Source organism: Teleopsis dalmanni, chromosome 2 (genome assembly GCF_002237135.1).
Source record: "Teleopsis dalmanni isolate 2A chromosome 2, ASM223713v2, whole genome shotgun sequence".
In the NCBI taxonomy this organism is placed as follows: Eukaryota; Metazoa; Arthropoda; class Insecta; order Diptera; family Diopsidae; genus Teleopsis; species Teleopsis dalmanni.
This window is the reverse complement of record NC_051847.1, coordinates 101,675,293-101,695,481: the sequence shown is the minus strand read 5'-3', so window position 1 is coordinate 101,695,481 and position 20,189 is coordinate 101,675,293. Positions and strand designations below refer to the sequence as shown.

The 20,189-nt window shown below is 32.5% G+C and overlaps 1 protein-coding gene across 7 annotated transcripts; it reads right to left on the bottom strand.

The window, feature by feature from the left end:
* Positions 1-8,411: 8,411 nt before the first annotated feature.
* LOC119681517 lies at positions 8,412-19,899 on the bottom strand. Of its 7 annotated transcripts, none has more exons than XM_038094732.1 (3): positions 12,999-13,600; positions 12,644-12,925; positions 8,412-9,547 (listed from the first exon to the last, which is right to left on the bottom strand). In XM_038094732.1, exon 3 carries the CDS (start codon positions 9,523-9,525, stop codon positions 8,515-8,517), a length of 1,011 nt encoding a protein of 336 aa, XP_037950660.1. In that variant the 5' UTR covers positions 9,526-9,547; positions 12,644-12,925; positions 12,999-13,600; the 3' UTR covers positions 8,412-8,514. The 7 variants fall into 7 exon arrangements, with proteins under 7 accessions (XP_037950660.1, XP_037950662.1, XP_037950661.1 ...); XM_038094734.1 differs by having other exon boundaries at positions 12,644-12,916; XM_038094733.1 differs by having other exon boundaries at positions 12,644-12,947; positions 13,003-13,600.
* Positions 19,900-20,189: the final 290 nt, after the last annotated feature.

Sequence of the window (20,189 nt, the reverse complement as noted above, 5' to 3'; positions counted from 1 at the left end):
TTTACCACTTTTCATGCTAATGATTACACCTCTTATTTCGTTAACGCTAGGTGCCCTTGTATCTATTTGTCTGTTAGGATTTAGATGTCTTGGTATTGTGAGCTCGCCACTTTCGTTGTGTATGATATTTAGGGTTTTCTCAAAATGTCTTTTCCAAACTTCTGCCTGCTCGTTCTTAGCAAACACCAGCTGTCCGTTTTCATTTTCAATTGGAGCGCTGCTTTGGAAAGATATTCCACCTAGTTGTTTAGTTAACTTAAACAGCTCCTTCATGTCGCCCTTTTCTGATGCTGCTTGCGCTTTCATGCTTAGTTCAACGTAATAGTTTCTCTTGTCGCTTTTGACTGCTTTCTTGATCTGTCTACTGAGACTTCTGTACGTTATGTTGTATTCGGCTTTTTTAAACGGATCTGCCTCGCTTAACATTTTCGTTGTAACTCACCTTCTCTGAGCAATGAGCTCCCAAGAGTTTGCCGACAACCATTCCTTTTGCTCGTTTTTACGGTAGCCTAGTGTGTCCTTGCAGATCTCTTCGAGATTTGTTTTAATATGAAGCCACGTTTCCTCAATAGAAGCATCCTCCATCAAACTGACGTTGTTAATACGTTCGATCATTTCATTCTTTACCGCTCCAACATTAAGCTTTGTGGTATTATACGTGCGCCGTGTATGCTGCGGGTGTTCATACCTATGTTTAGGTATATTAAATTTCAGTTCGGCCACCACTAAATAGTGGTCACTGTCGATATCAGCGCTTCTTTTGTTTCTGACATCACATAGAACTTTACTCCATCGTTTTGAAATGCAGATATGATCAATTTGACTTTCGAAGTTGCCAGCGGGGGACTTCCAAGTGACCTTGTGACACGTTTTATGAGGAAATAGGGATCCTCTAATCCTGAGATCATAATTTATACAAAGTTCCAAAAACAGCTCCCCATTCTCGTCACATGTTTCAATGCCATGAGAACCTCTTACAGTTCGATACTCTGAGTTATTTCCGCATTGAAATCGCTCATAAGAATAATTACATCGGTTCTAGGAATTTCAGAGAGCGTTCTTTCTAGCGCACTGTAAAAAACTTCTTTTTGGTCAAGTGGACTATCTTCTGTTGGAGCATAGCATTGTACTAGAGACATATTGAATTTCTTTGCGCGAAAACGTACTACTATTATTCTTTCGGATATAGCTTTCCAGCATAAGATTGAGTGCTTAACATTTTTTCTTACGTAAACTGCAACGCCTCGGATGTGAGGGTCTTGTTCGTCGGGCATGCCGGAGTACATAAGTACACCTCCCTTTTGGTTTGTGAATTCACCTGTACCATTCCATCTGACTTCGCTAATGCCAATTACGTCTATTTTAAACCTATCGCATTCAGCGGCTAACGTAGCCATTTTTCCTGCTTGAAACAGAGTTCGCACGTTCCATTGTCCAAATCTTGTCCTTTTTACATTCCTTAAGTCGGTATCGTTTTGGTCAGGCCGGTTTCTATTTCTTGTGAATACTTGAATCTAATGTTTTCCAGCCGCCACGAGTGATTAACCCATAGCTGCCCAGATCGGTGGTAGGGCTGCTACCTTTCTTTAATTTCGTCAATCACCATTTGGCCTCCGATCCTGCCATGATGTGAATGTGCAGCTAGCATTTCCTCTAGACAGCAGATGGAAGAGTTCAGATATCCCGCCGAACACTCGGTCGCCAGAGCCTCATTAGTGAAAACAGGGAACACCGCGGGAAGGTTGAGGTTGACGTTAACTCAAGAGAGGCTATTTGAGACGCGTCTTGAGCCTTGTTCCCCTATATTGGTAATGGTAATGGTGTTTAAGGGTTTCGGGTTAGGCTAAAGCCTCTGCACTGCGACTAGTTTGACCTATTGTGCGCCCCTTTGTGTTTAGATATTTAGGAGCTCGAAGAATCGAACCAACTCCTTCAGAAGGAGTTTCCGAAGGTCTTCATCCTCTAGTTGGTATGCACCTAAAATTTTGTTTCTTCTGTGGCTTGTGCATCACAGTTGCTGTGACGGAACCTTACAGTTGTTGAGGTTCCGTAGACTCTTCCTCATCACAGCAGAATCTGCAAATATTGATGTTCGGATATAGCTATTTTGTGTAGGTGTTTGTTACATGCGGCGTGGCCTGTTAGTGCACCAGAGAGTAACTTTAGACTTTTCTTGTTTAGGTTGAGAGCGGTGTTTGCTCTTTTAGCATCAAAATTTAAAATTTTTTTGGAATGATATAGGCCGTCTATTCCATTCCAGTATTCATTAATATTTTGTTGGATCCATTTTTTGGTCTGCTGTTTTATGTTCGTTTTATTGAAACCAAAGGAGGGAGTTTTACCAATGAATGGTTCTTCTGTCCCTTTTTTGGCATAAAGGTCCGCCTTTTCGTTGCGTTCATGTCCTTCGTGTCCGGGTACCCAAATCAGAGAGACATGGTTGTGGGTGGCCTGTTGGTTAAGTGCATTGTTATACTCTATAAGAACTTTTGATGTGAATGTTTAGCTTTTTAGAGCTTTGAGAACTGATTGGCTGTTTAAGAGTATATTAACTTTAACTCTCTTAAGCCCTCTTTTGGATAAGATCTCCACAGTCTCTATTATAGCATAGAGTTCCGCATGGAAAATTGTGGAGTCTGTGCTTATTGTAATTGATTTGTGTACTCTGGGTCCCACTATTCCTGCTCCAACATCTTAAAGCGTTTTGGATCCATCTGTATAATTCTGCGAATCGTCATGTAACAATGTTGGGTTGGCATTCCACTCCTCCCTTGATGGGAAGATGATCCTATAACTCTTGCTGAAATTGAGTACCGGATCTGTGTTGTCAATTGCCTTGGTCATATATATAACATTTTCCACCCTGAGAAGGATTTGTAGATGTCCAGTGAAATTTCCTGGTTTGAATTTTTCTTTCGTGTGTATTGAGAGTGCTTGCATTGCAGCTTCCTCTTGTATTACTAGGTGTAGCGGTGGTGAATTTAGCAGTGCTTTCATGTCAGCAGTTGGGGTAGTTCTCACAGCCCCTGTGATATTTAGGCACGCCAGCCTCTGTAATTTGCTCAGTTTATATATAGCTGTAGTTTGTTTAGTTATTCCCCACCATACCAATGCTCCATATAGTATGATAGTATAACCATTTGGATGTAGATCCAAAAGGCCATTCTGGGCTTAGGCCCCAGGTGGTTGTGGCTGTGATTTTTCTTTGGTTTAGCATATTGCTTACCCATTTTACTATTGCTGGATCTGCTCCTCTATTGGAGAGTGCTAGTTCTATTGTTTTAAAGTTTGCGTTATCGAAGGCCCTCTCAATGTCCATAAATGCTGCTTCCTTTAGATCATTTTTATATTATCGATTATAGAATTGTCAGGCAAATAATGGGATCTTGACGATAGCTAAAACATAGGGAAAATTCTATTTAATATATAAATATGTAAATTTGAAACGACTCGTATCTTAGTAAAATATAAGCTTTTTCTTTTAAATAAAATATATTATAAGAACCACAAAAAAGATTACAAGTTTTTTGCTAATCAATAGTAAGAAGAATATATTACCTAAATAACACTGTTGAGAGTTGTGAAAGATGTAAAAAAATTTTCAGTAAAATATAATAATGCTAAAACAGAACTAGCTTTCTAACTGCATAGCACAAGTGGACAGTGGCTTATGCTTCGGAATCCAAAGCTTGGATTTTATCCAATGTTTAAAACAAGTAAAGTTTATTATAACTATGATGAAAGTTCATCACGATAATTTAGAAAATAACATAGGAAACTTGACGTTTTCAATAGGCGAATTTGTAAATAAACAAAAAATAGAATTGCATGTTTCTATGATAGCTTTGTAACAAGTTTAGTTATCAAATCCGCTTTTTTCCACATCAACTTAATATTTACTATTGGAAAACTTTTCTTCACATATTTTACATAAACACTTTGTTATAATCTGTACTCAATAGGCTAAACGATTCAAAAATGTACCAGCACTTTGACTTTTTTTAACACCAATGAAACATGTTTTTCATAACTACTAAGCACTTTAAGTCTCAAACCCGAATTTGTTATTAAGTGACTAAGATCTGGGCAGTTAAAATGGAAAGCTGACTAATAGTTTTGACCATTGAAAAATAATAATATGTAGTAATAATATTTAAGAAGTAGAAAGTCTACAGATGTTTTAAAAGATCCTGACGAATTGTTTCCAAATATTAGATATTCATTACAAATATCTCTGGTACATCTACAACTGTGCCCATTCAGAAGTCATTTAGTACATTAAGAAGTAATTAAACGTGGAGCTGGTCCTCCACGTCTTTGAACTATTAAAAAGCTTATTAATGCTATTAAATATTGAATAAATAAAAATGAAATAGAAATAATTCTTATTTTCCCTTTTTTTGTTTCTCGGACGAATAAATAATTATTTAAAATAGTTAAAATGCAATTATGTTATTAACAAAGGTGCCTAATTATCCTTAAAATTATCTTATATTACCTGAAATATCTTAACTTTCAGGATTTAATAAAAACAATAACTGGATTGTGCGTTATCGGAACAGCAATTCTATTTTGTTATTGAACGGTAAGTTTTTACATTAATTTAATTAGACTTATACTTATGATGAGGTTTTCCCGAGTTAGTGCAACCGAACATTTCACTCTTTCTTAGCTGGGGGGGTTTCTACAGAGTCCATCCCTTCTCTTTGACTAATTTATGTATTCCTCACAAGCTTCGCTGATTATTCGATGACTGATCTAAAATCTGCATACCGTCCCGTAAGGCTAGTGACTGCTCTAAGATTAGATAGTACTATGTAGGACAGCCTGTCAGTTTTTGCCTAAAGCTTCAGGTCTCTGTCCCTTAACTTTAATTACACATAATTTGTAAAATTTGAGTTGTGTTATTATACTACATAACAACATGGATTGCTTGTTGTAGTTGCTTGGGTGTGCAAAATCGCTTGTCCAGGATCGTTGCAATAAATCTTGCAAATACAGCAGGAAAATAGGCGATTGTGATTTTTAAAAAATTTAATAAACAAAAAATAGTTTTATAATAGTTTATAACAGGATAGGTGTAATATCCCTTTCGTTTAATTGTTATAACTAAACGTAATAACAAAATATACTACAGTGGTATAATTAATCTTCGGATGGAACTATATGTGTATAACTATATATTTTGGTGATTAAAACGGCAACTTTGGTTTTAAAGCATTTAAAATATTAGATTCCCTGTTCAAAACACATTAACCAAAGGACAGCTAAGCATAATTTCCTTTTTCAATATTGTACAAATTATTATCTGGCGATGATAACATCAAATTCAGTTTTGTAGAAATGTTCTCAGATATAATAATGTTGAAATTCCATGACCTAGCCATAACGAAGTGAATGTGTGGCAGGTGCAGGTGACCTAGCTGTAGAATTGTAAAAAACTGACGGTAATGTGCTGAATGAATCAACTAATCTGCAGAATATGTTTAGACGAAAGTATGCCCATTGATTGAAATTTTAGTACCCTCTGTCCTGTCTTGAATAAGCTTTTGTGAGATCAGCCTAATACTTGTCGTGTATAAGGTACTTTCAATTGAACTGTATAAACAGTTAAAGTCACATGTCAACTCATTGATTGGGCCTTAAATAGTGCATCTTAGGCCCAATATCTGATCACTCCACCATTAACAATATTAATACTGTAATAAATCCTGAAAAAAAACGCGCGTCTATAACATCGACACCCACCATCTTTTTATCGATCCTTTATGAAACTATCAATAGCCTCATGAGAGATCCCGTTTACCCCGCAATATCAGAACTCGGTATCCCTGCAATATTTATACGACTCTGCATTCAAGAAAAGATTGAGCCTCTACAAACTATTTGATACTGTACGAAGAGATCGCTTGGCGTATGAACTATTTAATTTCATCATAGAAGAGATAATGCGGAGAGCAAGTATTCATTGTAATAGCACAGCATTTTACATGTGTATCCAGCTTTCTGTTTATGGCGACGATATTGACATCACTGTTGCCTACATTGCAATCGAAAATGGATCTGTGAAAATGGGATTAACAGTAAATGATAGCAAAACGAGTGAAATATCGGCTAAAAGCACAAATTATCCATGCTGGTGGGTGGCGTCTATAACTTCTTGACACCGCCATAACAAAGAACAACGATGTCAACCTGGAGATCAGATTAAAAATTACTATGGTCTCGCAGACACAAAGACGCCACCTCAGAATGATGAAGCAGCACTGGGAGTATTCGAGAGAAGTGTTCTTCGTCAACTAACGTCACCCAGCAGCTTAGCTGGTTTGGTCATGTCATGACAATGAACAACTTCCTAACAATACTCCAGCAAAAAAACCTTTAAAACAACAGTTGGAAAAAGGTGTAGAGGTAGACCAAGGCTTCTTTGGACTTATTAAGTTGATGTAGCACTAAACACATTTGATGTACGAGACTCCTGAAAGCATGCATGTAATGCACCGCTAACGAAATAGCTCTGGCTCTAAAAGTTTAGATAAAATTTGTATAATAACGAAATTTTTTTAATGCAATTAATAGCTTTTACTACTAAGTCATAACAGAAAACTACCCAATATAAACTCAATTATCGAAGGAATACAATGCTTTAACGAAGGAGTTACATATCCCCTTCCGCCAACAAGCAAAGCAGTTTACTTTCATAACTTCAATATTTTTTACCATTTATTAAAATAATAATAATATGTATTAATCTATAATCTAAATTGTATTTTTATATTTTGTTTACATTTTATTTGCACCTGTTTTAGAATTTATAGAATAGGTGTGTCCGTTATTGGGATATACAATTCATTCAAAAATTTAAAACCTTTTAATTACATAAACTTTCGTAAGTTGTTAAGTATTTTGTTTATGTGAGAATACAGTCAATATTCAGCAATCTTAATATAATAATTGTAGAAAATTGTATAATTAATTGTAGAAAAATTATAGAAAATAAATTTGGTATTCATTAATTAATTACACTTAGAATTCAACTAAAATTTATTTATATTTTTTTACGTTCTACCATTACCGAATATATAAATAAAGCTTTAAGAATGCGGTTTCCTATAATATTACTGAAAACAATCAACGAGCATTAAGACTATAGACATGTTTTAAAAGATATACATAACATATAATTTATGTTCAGTCAGCAATTAAAAAGCATATTCATCGTTGTATTTAATGGTTTTTGCAAAATTGCATCCCGCTAACCCAGATTATGAAGAATGTTTCTACAGCCCGATGCACTCTAGCTAGAGCATTGGATTGTAGCAGTACTTTTTCCATTCAAACAGTTTGGAATCTAGGTCATCACAGCCATTCACTTTGAACTGATCAGGAATTTGATAACCGGCACTGGCATCAGACTCAAACGATTCCACCGCACTAAATTCGACACATTTTACGTCGGATCTCTCTATGTTACTTAAGAAACAGGTTGCTTTTGAAAGTAAATTCAAATGTGTCAAAACTTATAGAAATACTCTCACTGTCAATATTTTCTTAAGCACGAAACAAATTGCAGAAACGTCTAATAATGTAAAAAATGGAAGAGCCAAAGGACAGCAAACGGCATCGTCATTCTATTCCTTCAACGAAGAATGTTGGTTAGCATCTAAATAATTTTGATTATTTTGTGGCATATCTGACCGATATGAGCAGGATGTTGAAAAGTATTAATCAATACTTAATTATTTTTATGTTGTGTTTAAAGAATTTGTGATTTCGCATTTTTAACGAAACCAATGTTTATCTACTAGTATCTAAACTGGAAAAAGTACCATCATATAAAAACAACAACAAATTTAAATGATTTGTATATAATTTAAAAATATAAATTATATACAACCGATTTGAACCGATTCATCTTTATTACTTTAGGATCTCTTGCGCTGTTGGAGACAATCCATTTCTAGTCACCAGTGATAATTATGTAAGTCAAAATATCGAGGTTTGAGATTTGAACTAATCCCATGAAATGAACTGTCGAATGCGATCAATTGAATCTCTTGTTAATCTCACTAGTTGTTATCCACAGATCCACACAATAATATAGTATAATTGGATAAACAAAACCGTATAAATATAATAATAAATACAACATAAATAAAAGAAAAAAAATGTGTGGAAAATAATGTTTTCACTTAGAAAGAAGTGTACATATCTATTCGTACATTACAATAAAGCTTGTGGGATATGATAACGACACGTTAAATTTTTCGTAAATTAAGTATAGTTTTTATGATAAAAAAATGGGATCTTGAAAAAACTACGTAGCGCCAAATCATTTTTTAATGAAATACAAAAGAACTCGAATTTTTTAAAAGGATTTAATTTTTTATTTCTTTGACTTTTATAAAATATGTTACTATAAATTAAAGTACAAAATCTAAATATGAGAAAAATTGATTATAAATCTTAAATATCTATAAAATATATAAAATACAATAAAGTATTCAAAAATTATTACCAATTATTTAAGAAATCAAACCCTTTTCTCAAATTATTATCTTTATCCAGTAACATAACGTTTTCGCATATCGTTTTTTCATCATCATCTGAAGTTGCTACAGAAGAGGACGAGGAAGTCATAAGAGTATCATTCCTGTAATAATCCATTAAGTTAAAGCTTTCTTCATTATCAATCGATGGCATATGTATAACTTTATTCGTTTCTGAATTGAATGGTGGTTTTATAAAAGACTTAAAACATGACTCGGTTTTTTTAGTTTCGGTACTAATATTCTCTGAAAATACAGTGTATGTACCTTTTTCTTTAATTTTATCAACCTTATTCTCTTCATTTTCAGTTGTTTTCCCATTCTTCACTTTTACAATTTCAGAATTAAATGTTTGAAAACTTTGCTGAACTGCTGGTATTAAAGTTCTATCATTTCTAGTTTCAGAAACCGTTGTACTATCCGTTTTCGCTTTGGTATAATCACTAAAGAATATTGTTAAATTTATTTGTGATTTTGTGCGATAACTGAATGGACTTGAGTGTTCGTCTTCACAATTGCCGTCATGTATTGCTTTTAGCGCAACTTTTTGTAGTCTAAATGTGCGAAGGTTATGTCCATCATATCCTGTTATACTGCTTTCTTTATTTTTGACTAATATCGCGTTATTTGGTTTCGTCACATCTGTGTCATTTGGTGAAGTTTTGTCAAAATCTTTTGAAACTACAGTAGTATGTGACTCGATTGGATTAGGTTGGAAAACGATTTCAGATACATCTCGAGTATTTGTTAAATTCAATGATTTAGATGACGAATCATACAAAAAAGAAATTTCAGGATTAATTAACGTGTCATTGATTATATCGTTTTGCTCATTGTGATTTAAATTAGTCCAAACTTGACCATAGTTTGATTTTATGTCATTTATATCGCTTATAATTTTTTCTGCTAAAGGATTTAGTTGACAAAAATATTTTTGTACAGTTATTAATATACTATTATTCCCGCATTCAAACATTGTAAAACTTGTAAAATCACAGCTGAAATAAATAAAAAGAAATGTGATGTAAAGAAAAATGTATAATGCAATGGAAGAAAAAAACGCATTCAGTTCAATTTAGTTTTGAAAAAACTGATTTGAATTTGACATTAATTATATGCGACCGCTCAAAAGTAAAGACGGCAAAAAGTAAGAAGTCTTTTGCTAAAGTATCTTATCGATATATTGATATGACTGTTGCAATCTGTTAAATATTGTTTTTTTTATGTTGAGCCTTTTCCGAGTTAGTGCGTGTGGGCATTTTTACTCTTTGATAACTGGGGGTTTCTCAGAGTCCCCCCCACCCTTCTCACTGACTAATTTATGTATACCTCAAAAGCTTCGGGATTATTCGATGACTGATCTAAGATCTGCGTACCGCTCCGTGCGGCTAGTGTTTTCATAATCAGTAAAGTTTCGTATGTGCCCCAACCCAAGGCACACTAAATCTTTTATAAATTTGAAATACTTATTGAAAAATTAAAATGAATAGAGAATTCAAAACAATAACAATAATTTAGGAAATTTCAAACATTTCTGTTACATCAAAACTAATAATAGTTAAAAACATTTATGCCTTAATAAGCATAGATTTGTTAGCAATTAGCAATCTTTTTCACAATTTTTAAATTTGTAAAAGTTTTTAATTTTGTTTGAATTTATGTTTACAAATCACTTTTGACAGACGACTGAAGAATATTCGTTAAAATTCCCAATAAAAGTCCACAATAAATCGCTTGTCGCTTTGGCTAAGTAAATATGAAGTATACATCATTTGTCGTAATGGTGGACAGGATAAATTTTTGAAAGTTACATTTCAGTTAATATAATTCACCTGCGTCATTAGAATCATACGTAAAAATTCGTACAATACTCCAAAATTTAATATAAAGAAAAGAGGATCTGCTCTGTATGACATCACATTCATCTGACTATAAAGAAAACGGTATTAAGAAACAGAAATATTACTTTTACCGAAAAATATAACTTATTAATAAAATGGAAGAAATGCTCTTTCTTGAAAAAAAGCGTAGAGTTCTTAGAACAACAAATGGAGCGGGGTATGATATGGCCCATATAAGAGAAAATAACAGCAATAAAATAATTTCCTAACCTTTCCTAAATATCTAACCCATTGACTGATCTTACTAGGAGAGTTAGTAAAATGCAGCAAAGGACCTATTGCAGTTTATAACTTATTTTAAAACTTTTCAGTTCTTATGTTCCAACTCAAATTCACATTGATGCCAGTAAATAGGGCATGAGAACAAAAATTATAGTCTTGTTATATCTCAATTATCTTTTCTTAATTATAAATTAAAATCAATTGTATCCTTTAATATTTTTACAAGTTATTAGACTTCATAACAAACACTGACTTAAAATATCTTAAATAGTGCAATAGCAATCTGGGCAATGTAATTACAACATTTATACTGCAAGGTATATCACATGTCTGGTGGCATTATGCGAGACGACGACGCAGTGAATCGTTAACCTATCGTACTTCAGGTAAAGAATAGTATCATTCTCTACATTGATTAGTAATTAGAAAAAGAAAATTAGAAAAATTAGGTAAATATTGCTAAATGATGTAGAGATGTGTTATGAAATACTTTATAAATATGGAGTATACCTGTTATATGTTTTAAATAAAAAGCTTAAAGGAGAGAAATAAAAGTGTTTATTATATAAAAATTATTTTAGAAATAAAAATTTAAAAAAAACTATTTTATTTTGCTTGCGGAACAATTTTGCATTACTGTTTTTTTAAAGTAGTAGGATCATCTAAATCAATATATAGAATTTCTATTCTATACAATTGTAATACTGTAGCAATAATTTGAAAAATAAATTATCCGATGTGAATTTATGCGAATGTTAAGTAAAATATGAATTACCTTCCGCCGAACAAATTTTCACGCATTTCTGTGTATAATTATAATTAAATTTTAATGAAGTTATCTAAGGTGGTAATTACTGTATAAACCTTAATTTTTAAATAATAATCATATCAATTAACTCTCCTGTTGTATGTATGTGTTATTTTAAATTTTGTTATTATTTAAACTTATGTTAAAACATAAAGAATTATAAATTATGTATATATATTTATGCAATTATTGTTTTAAGTAATAAATCATGCTATGATGGTTTTATCTTATGAGGCTTGATAGTTTTATATATTATATAAGATTTATATAGTACTCATTATCTTCAAAATAGGTAACTTCATAATTATTTTAGATATCTTTTACTGATCTTTTTATCAAAAGAGCAATAAAATCGACAAAATTCATCGGATTATATGTACTATACAAAAAGATAATCGTTTAATAGATACACAAGGAAACGAGTCTTATTTAAATTTGGAACAGAAAAAAAAGCCTTGAAAAAACTATAACCAATTTAAATTTAAATTGACATCGTCAGTATGAAACAAGACCTAAGTTTTTGGCAAGACTACAAAAATTCATCCTAAGCAGTTTCAAAGACCCAATTTTGCTGCAAGTTTTTGAGAGCTATTTTGAGAGCTATATTGAGAACTATATTTGCTTGTGTCCCACACTAAGATCGCTCGAGAAAGGAGAATGGAATTTTATAAAAACACATCCTTAAAAATACGCCATTGGCCAAAAAAATCACTTTTCTTAAGTTTTAGAGCAATAGTTGGGTTTTTAGTAAAAAAAAAAAAGAAAAACTAACTTTAATAGATAAATAAATCAATAATAGAAAAAACTATTTGTTCAAAAAAACAAATCCAAAAAAATTGTAAATTTGTTTTTTATACTACATATATTTTTATACTATATATGAAAATAAAAAACAGAAATAAGTATTTTTAGCAGAGCAAAATAAAACGATACAAAGCATTTGGTTGTTCTTGTTGTTGTAATCTGATAGACGAGACTTCTTTTTCTTTTACTGGAAGCCAAACTGTTCGAGTGGCACGTAATTTTTTTTCTATTGCTCTAAAACTATAGCAATAACTTTTTTGGCCAGTGGCATATTTTTAAGGAGTGCGCTCACTTAAAACATCATTTTTAATTATGTTCTATGTATACCTTAATCCCACAAAGATACTACATTCACTCACCCCACCTAGTCTGTTGCTCCACATTTCCCCATAATTTCTGATACCGTATCTTCACAACTATTTTGTTGACAAGTCTCCCTTTATTGTCTCAAAAGAATGACGACTGCCTTGGTTAGTAGGTACTATTCCAATCAGGTTAAGGCAAGAAATTACCAAGCGGTAAAAGGAATCTCAATAGTAATTTGTCTATTCCTGGCATGTTCAAGTCCCAGCACTACTTATTTTGACGCCGGCTGCCAATATGCAATGGCAAGAACCCAATTAATGATGCTCCTGTGAATACTATATTTGTAAAAACAAAAATCTTATATGAAATTCCAATTAAAAATTGTATAATTTTTAAATAACATCTTACTGACAACGAATTTAGCGTTTAGTTTCCATTATAATGCAATTCCATATGCACAGATTATTTCCTAATCAGAGTATTCTGTTAGTAAAAACTAAGCTTTTCTGGGACTTAGTTCTCGATATAAAAGCGGTTATAATCGAAGGATTTAAACGGAAGTATTCTTTTCTATCCCATGCGTGCTTTTTTCCACATATATAAGGCCATTCGTCCGAATAATTGCTGTTATGCGGTTAAAGTACTTTAGAAGCAATTATCTTGCAAATTGCAAGCAAATATTTCTTAATATGTGCAATATACATAATGTATATCCAAAATCCAAAAATAGAACAGTATATAATGATTGATTTTTGTAAAATGAATTATTTTAATACTATTCTTTAACAATTTCCGAAATGACAGACATTACTGATAAGCGGCTTTTTCGATTTGATGAATGATACCGTAAACTTACAGTTAAATAACGATGTTACTTGAAGTTTAAATTAACTAGGGTACCACCAGTTTGAATCAGAAGCACTGCCATAAAATGCTACTGCGATGATTCAGATAAACAAATTATAAATATATACTTTTTATGTGACCGCGCTTAAAGTTTTTTTAATTACAAATTCTTATCCAATACATAAAAAAATTTCATACCCTGCTTACACTCGCAAGCATGGCTTGGCATATTCAATTCCCATCGAATATGTTACTTTCATGTTTTTGATAAAATAATTTGTAAAGCATTATATGGTCGATGCCGAACTTCGGTCTGCAAACATGTATGCGGTAAAATTAAAACTTTTCAATTATTTCTTGAGTCTGTACACATGTCAGCTTGTGTACATCAAGTCCTTAAACTTTTTATAAATTGTGAATTTTGATGAGCCTCGGATGAGCGAAGATCGTGGAATAAAATTATTAATTCGTGACAAAAAGAAAAACAAAAGAAAAGTAATTTTTTTGTTTATTTTGTTTAAAAAAAGCAGATTTAAAAAAGAAATGCTGCAATTGTTTAAGAAGTTTATATATATAAAAGTGTTTTTCATGCAAAAACAATTTTTAAAGTAGTTCATATATATAAAAAATTATTTTGTGAATAAAAGTATTAAAATACGTAATTTTAAAGAATTAAGTAAAAAACAATTTTAATTTTAAGCATTAAAATAAGAAATTACGTTTAATTTTAAGAAATCTATAATATTTATACAATAAAATAAATAAGAAGGGTATTCAGGCAACAGATTAGTTGCTAATAGCATTGACAGACGGGAGCTAAATTATCATTAAGAGGCTAAATTATAATTTATTTGCTCATTTAACAGTTTTAAATGATCATTTATGGTCTTTAAAAGACCGAATTTAACCCAATTTATTCATCATTTAGGTTTTTAGAAATGGTTATGCTGCATATGCAAGCGAAACGAAATAAAAAATGGAAGAAATTTCACGCTATTTGGTTGTCAAAATGTAAACAAAACATATTTGGAAACATTGGTAAATGTAAATACTCGATATATTTTTATATATTTTATATTTTTTTTATAAATTTTATATTTAATTAAAGCAAGTTTCTTTAATTTTTCTTGCTTATCTATTTTGAATTTAAAATTCTTTCTTTTGCTTTTTCAATAACAAAAAACATATGATACACCAACTTCTTAATGATAATTTATACCGTCTGTCAGGGTATTTTTAAAATGATCATTTAAGGCTGCTTAATGATAATTTAGTGCGTTCGTCTGTCAATGCTATAAGCAGATTAAAAAACTTCATATACGACCCAAAATGCGCAATCTGATTATTTTGTTCTGTGCAAATGCCTTGGAAGCACTCGTATCAACGGCAAAAGCGAAACATATGTTTACAGTGAAATACTCAAATATTTGTAAATTTTAATATAATTTAAATTTATCATATAACTAAAATTGCAAATGTGTCATATACCAAGAAGTAGAATATTCAATTTTATACTTTTTAATTATATTTTTTTCTTTTAAAAATTATAGTTTTACTGAATTTAATTTATTAATTTATGTTATTATTATTTAATTTCCTTTTTGAGACACTCTATGACGATAGCGCCGACACTCGGTACTGACACACTAATAATCAAATTTTCGCTAATCTGAAAATCTCCGAAATAGTAGGGGTATTCAGGCAACTGATTCGTTGCTTAGTTGATTCAAAAACTTCATATAAAAAAAATTTAGCATTTTGATGTTAATCAGTTGCTTGAACGACCCAAAATGCGTAATCTGATTAGTTTGTTGTGTGTAAATGCCTTGGCAGCACTCGCATCAACAGTAAAAGCGAAACAGTGAAAATTGTTTACACAAAATTCAAACAGCTGAGAGAGATAGCTAACAAATTTCTATACAAAAGTTCATTTTAAGTTATTATTACGACACTTGGGACTGGCAGCACTATTAATCAAATTTGTACTAATCTGAGAATCACCGAAATAGTTGATTCCCTGTTTAGTTTCATTTTTGTGTGCAAATTTTTGTTGTAATCAACTACTAAGCAACTAATCAGTTGCCTGAATATCCCTAGTATATTCTCTGCTTAGTTTTTTTTTGTATGCAAATTTTTGTTGTAATAATCTACTAAGCAACTAATCTGTTGACTGAATACCCCTAATAAGTTGCTATCTTATTTCTGAGCTTTTCTATAAGGAGTGCCGGACGTTTTCACCACAATGCATCAGCAAAGATAGCTTCTCAGTCTGAAGAAGTTGTGAACCTTCCTCTGGATGCGTGTCATCAGCATTTGGCATGTATGTGAATAATATTAGAGCTGCAGGATTTTGCTTCCGCTCTACCCTGATGGTGGTGATATCTAATGATCTTAAATGAGAAAAGAGAAAATTATTGAGGTGTGTTTTTATTAAAATGCACTATCTAGCATTACATATGTCTGTTAACATAGAAAAGATTATACCCGTTGATGTTGAGGTCTTTGACATATGAACTATGAGCCCAGGGCTCTTGGATGATGTCAAGCTCGATGTCCTCCTTTCTAAATAAGAAAATCAGATTATCCGTCGAATATTTAAAGTATTTTAGATTTATTTGCTCCATCTTGACCATAAGCGCATCAATAGAATTTGCTATCAATGATGAGGTCATCTACCAACCAGTGCCAGTACCCTCCATCTTATTCAAAATGTTGTCCGTTGGTGCATTTTTCGTTATGTTTTTGCGGATGCTCCATATAGAGAACCGACCAGTCTTCCATCTAGATTTTTCAGCTTCAGTTGCTGCAGAATAAGGTCCGGGGGTCAAGATTTTTAGGCAACCAAAAAGGCGCTCGAGGTCTCAATGAAATTTCTGCAGCAGGGACAGCTTAAGCTTTCAACCACCACAGTTCTCACAAATCTTAATGATCGCCATGTAAGGAAATTCATCGAATACTTATCGTCGCATCTAATCACCCGGTAACCTTGGATCACATATGTGCAGTCGGAGAATGGAACAACCCAGAATTGGTCATGAGCTCGGACATAACCAATTCGGACAATTTGGTTTCAACCAGCACCCATTTCTCCATCAGCATTTTGCCATTGGCCATCAGCATTTGCCATTCGTCGATCAATGCCACACTGAAATGATCTCTCTCCACTTTACCGAAGGGACTTGAGCATAAAAAGCGCACGCTGATAATGATTTTTTTGTGCCCTGCTGGTCGTTTTTTGCACGAGTTCAACTTACCCTTTCTGCTAAGAGTGCTAAGGATGGAACTTAATTCTTCCTGATCTTAGCTAAGCACAAACATGACAACGTTCAGGACGACAATGTTGTGTGTTCCATCCCAGGCGGCACCCTCGTGAAGGATTCAGTAGAAGAATTTTTGCCACTTGCAAACCCACATAGGTCAAATTGATACAGATGCCTGCTTATCGTAGAGTCTTCTTATCTTTTGTTAAAAAGTTCGGTATAGGAAGAACTCAGTACCAGTTTGCATAATGTCGTGTTCCGATTGGTTTCCTAAAGCACTCCGTTTGGCTAGTTTCTGTGCTTTGCAATTGCTGAAAACATCCCTATGACCGGGAACCCAGATTAGAGAAATATTGAACTGAGTCGACATCTCATTTAGTGATGTGTAGCAGCCAAAGACTGTCCTAGATGTAAATTAGACTGAGCTAAAGGATTTAAACCGGCTTAACTGTCTAATAGTATGTACCAGTGACGACTGCTCTAAAGTGCGGAGGTGTGCGGCGCACACCCTAAAATAATTTGCAAATTGTTAAATAATATATATAAATTTATTAATTATCTTTACACCAGGAATTAATATTGTTTATTACATTTTTATACATATACTAGATCTAACGCAATAGATGGAGTGGTGCACAGAACACCATTAATGCAGAATTCAAACGATGACGCTATATAAAAGTATTGGTCTAGTGACAGCCGTATATAATTATTGAGTAACACGAGGATGTTATCCTCACCTTTTACCAAAAGCTTTCTGACATTCTTAGCGCGCTCTCAAATACTTTTCTTCCAACTAAGTTTTCTATCGAAAACAATACCTAAAAATTTTGTTAAATTTTAAATTGTACCGCAGAACCTGGAATATAAAGTGGAGAAAGATTGAGAGAAAATCGAGATGTGTACAAACAGGAATTTTGCTGCAAATTATATTAAAAAGTCAACTATCTGACTCAATGCTTTAGCACTGGGGTATTTACATCAACTTGTAAAAAAATAATTTGGTTACAGATATACAGAGTGTAATGAAAGTATGAAGAAATATTTCTTCAATTATTATCCATTATCACTTTTATCCATTTCACTTTTAAAAAAATGTTCTCGGAAATGACGGTATTGAAATGGCATCATCTAGCAATAACAAAATGTATATGTGGCAGGTCCAGATGAGCTACCTGTAGAATTCTAGAAGACTGAGAAGAGGAAAAGAACATAGGCACGCGCTATTTCTTCACTGAAGATGATCTATTGAAATACGTGGATAACTAGGGCAGCGCTCTTAATGTCAAGGTAGTGGAAAGGGCTGAATCTCCAGAAAACCGGGTAGAACGATGAGTGATGATGATTGATATGGATATAACAAGAAAAAGCACCACTACAGAGCTGCATCTAGCAGTTTAATGCAACATTTTAACAATGATATCGATGCTATAGTCCTGCCACAAGAGCCTGGGTATGCCGTTACCTTGTATGCGGACTCAGGATTAAATATTATGAAATAACGTTTGTAGTAATAAGGGTAAGCCAAGATCTTAAACACTAATTCATAAAAAATATGTTTTTATTCTTCCCCAATACAGCAATTAAGATCAAACTGAAGTAATCTTTGTATATTTGTGCAGCTGACAAATGGCGCTCAAAAACGTAAAATATAGCTTCTAATACTAATCAAGAGAGTGAGTTACTTTTTGACTTTATCTTAAGAAACAACTTTTTTATATGTAGCAATGACAGTAAGCCAACTTTTATTTCTAGAAATAGGCAATGAAATTTTGGATATCACAATTACTGCACTAGGCACTTTTTCTCAGATCAGTTGCTTTCAGAATTTACTCTTGCCATAAATACATCAGATGCCTACAATTTGAAAACTTTCAGGTCTCAATAAAACAAATTGAATAAGACAAAGTTTTTTTGGAATTCTGATAATTTTATAAACTATTTCAATGGTCTCAGTTTGGACTTCTGATTGCGAAAGCGTTTATGAAATTCATCAAATTTGGAATACTATTTTAGTGCTTCGATCAAAAGAAATTAGATGGACATAATTACTTTCAATTGTATGACGTCCTGGTCATAACACAAACAGTTAAATTTTTCGCTCTTAGGAAATAAATGAAAAAATAATGCTTTGCTGGCAGAGCAAATGTTGTTAATAGCACTGCGTTTTTACGCAATTGAATGTATGCTGCGTGTCAATGGTGATTTATTTGGGATTTCAGTAACTATGGCATCGAAAATAGTTACAACTGAATTATATCACATTGCGAAACAACGGTTGAACTTTATTTGTTTGCCTAAAATTAGAGATGAATTGCCTACACACTGGCAGGTAAAGTTTTATCAAATCGCAATGTTTTCTCGAGTAATTGCTGCTATGGACTGCAATCATGTCAAAATAATTACAAGTTGATTTGGAGTAAAAAAAAAGGAGAAATAAATATTTTTTATCATTAAGCTTGGAAACTTTATGCAACAACGAACTAAAAAAACAAGACATCGTAATTCGTTGGCCAGGCTCTACAAATGATTACGTTATATATTATAAATCAAGAGTGGGGTGTCTATTAGAACATAGAATGTTGGCTGGTTGTTGTAGACAGTGATTAGAGAAATAGCAACTATGTTATTATAAAACCTGTTAAATGAGTCCACTATTCAAATACACAATTGTGTAACGTATTCATATGGCATATGAAAGCACCGTTTTCCAGTGTTGTCTCTCTGGTTGAGAACGAGAATGAGAAAAAAAAGTGTAATTATTGCTACAGCAGTCTTGCATAACGTTAGTTGTTTAAATAATGATACTGTTGCGCCATCTTTATCTGACGACAAGGCAACAGCTATATCGAACAACCTTGCTGTACCCAACAATAGAATGGTCGATAATGGAAAATCAACTAATTATACATGAACACATATAGATCTGTATTTCAGTAATTTAATATAACAAATTAAATAAAATATATATCAATATTTTTAACAATATAATGAATCGTTCAAAATTTTAAGAAGCTTATTTCAAGCTCTAATTTGTGCATTTTTAATTTCCGGATTTTTTCCTTTTAGTTCGCTTCGGTTTGCCTTATACGCATTTTCAATACATACCTATATGCTTTTCTTCCATTTGCTCCATTGATTCACAAGTTCTGCCTTCATAAAAACTTGCATTTTTCTTCAGTTTACTTTTATTTGTACCATATCTGGAAGAGAAAACCAAGAAGTAACTTTTGAAGTCCTCTTCTATCCTCTTAAAATGGGGTAAGTTGGTTTTTTTAGTTGATTTGGAATAAAGCTTTCCTAATTGTAATTCACTAAAAATAAATAATATTGAAGTAATATAAATATGAAAGAAAAATTACGTACAACTTTTACCTTTCTGAACATGCACCCATTTTCGTATTTTTTTTTAGTGACAGCATATTTCTCAGAACAGTTGCGTGGGAATTAAATTCATTGCTTATTTTTAACCAAATAGTATGATCACTTCGCC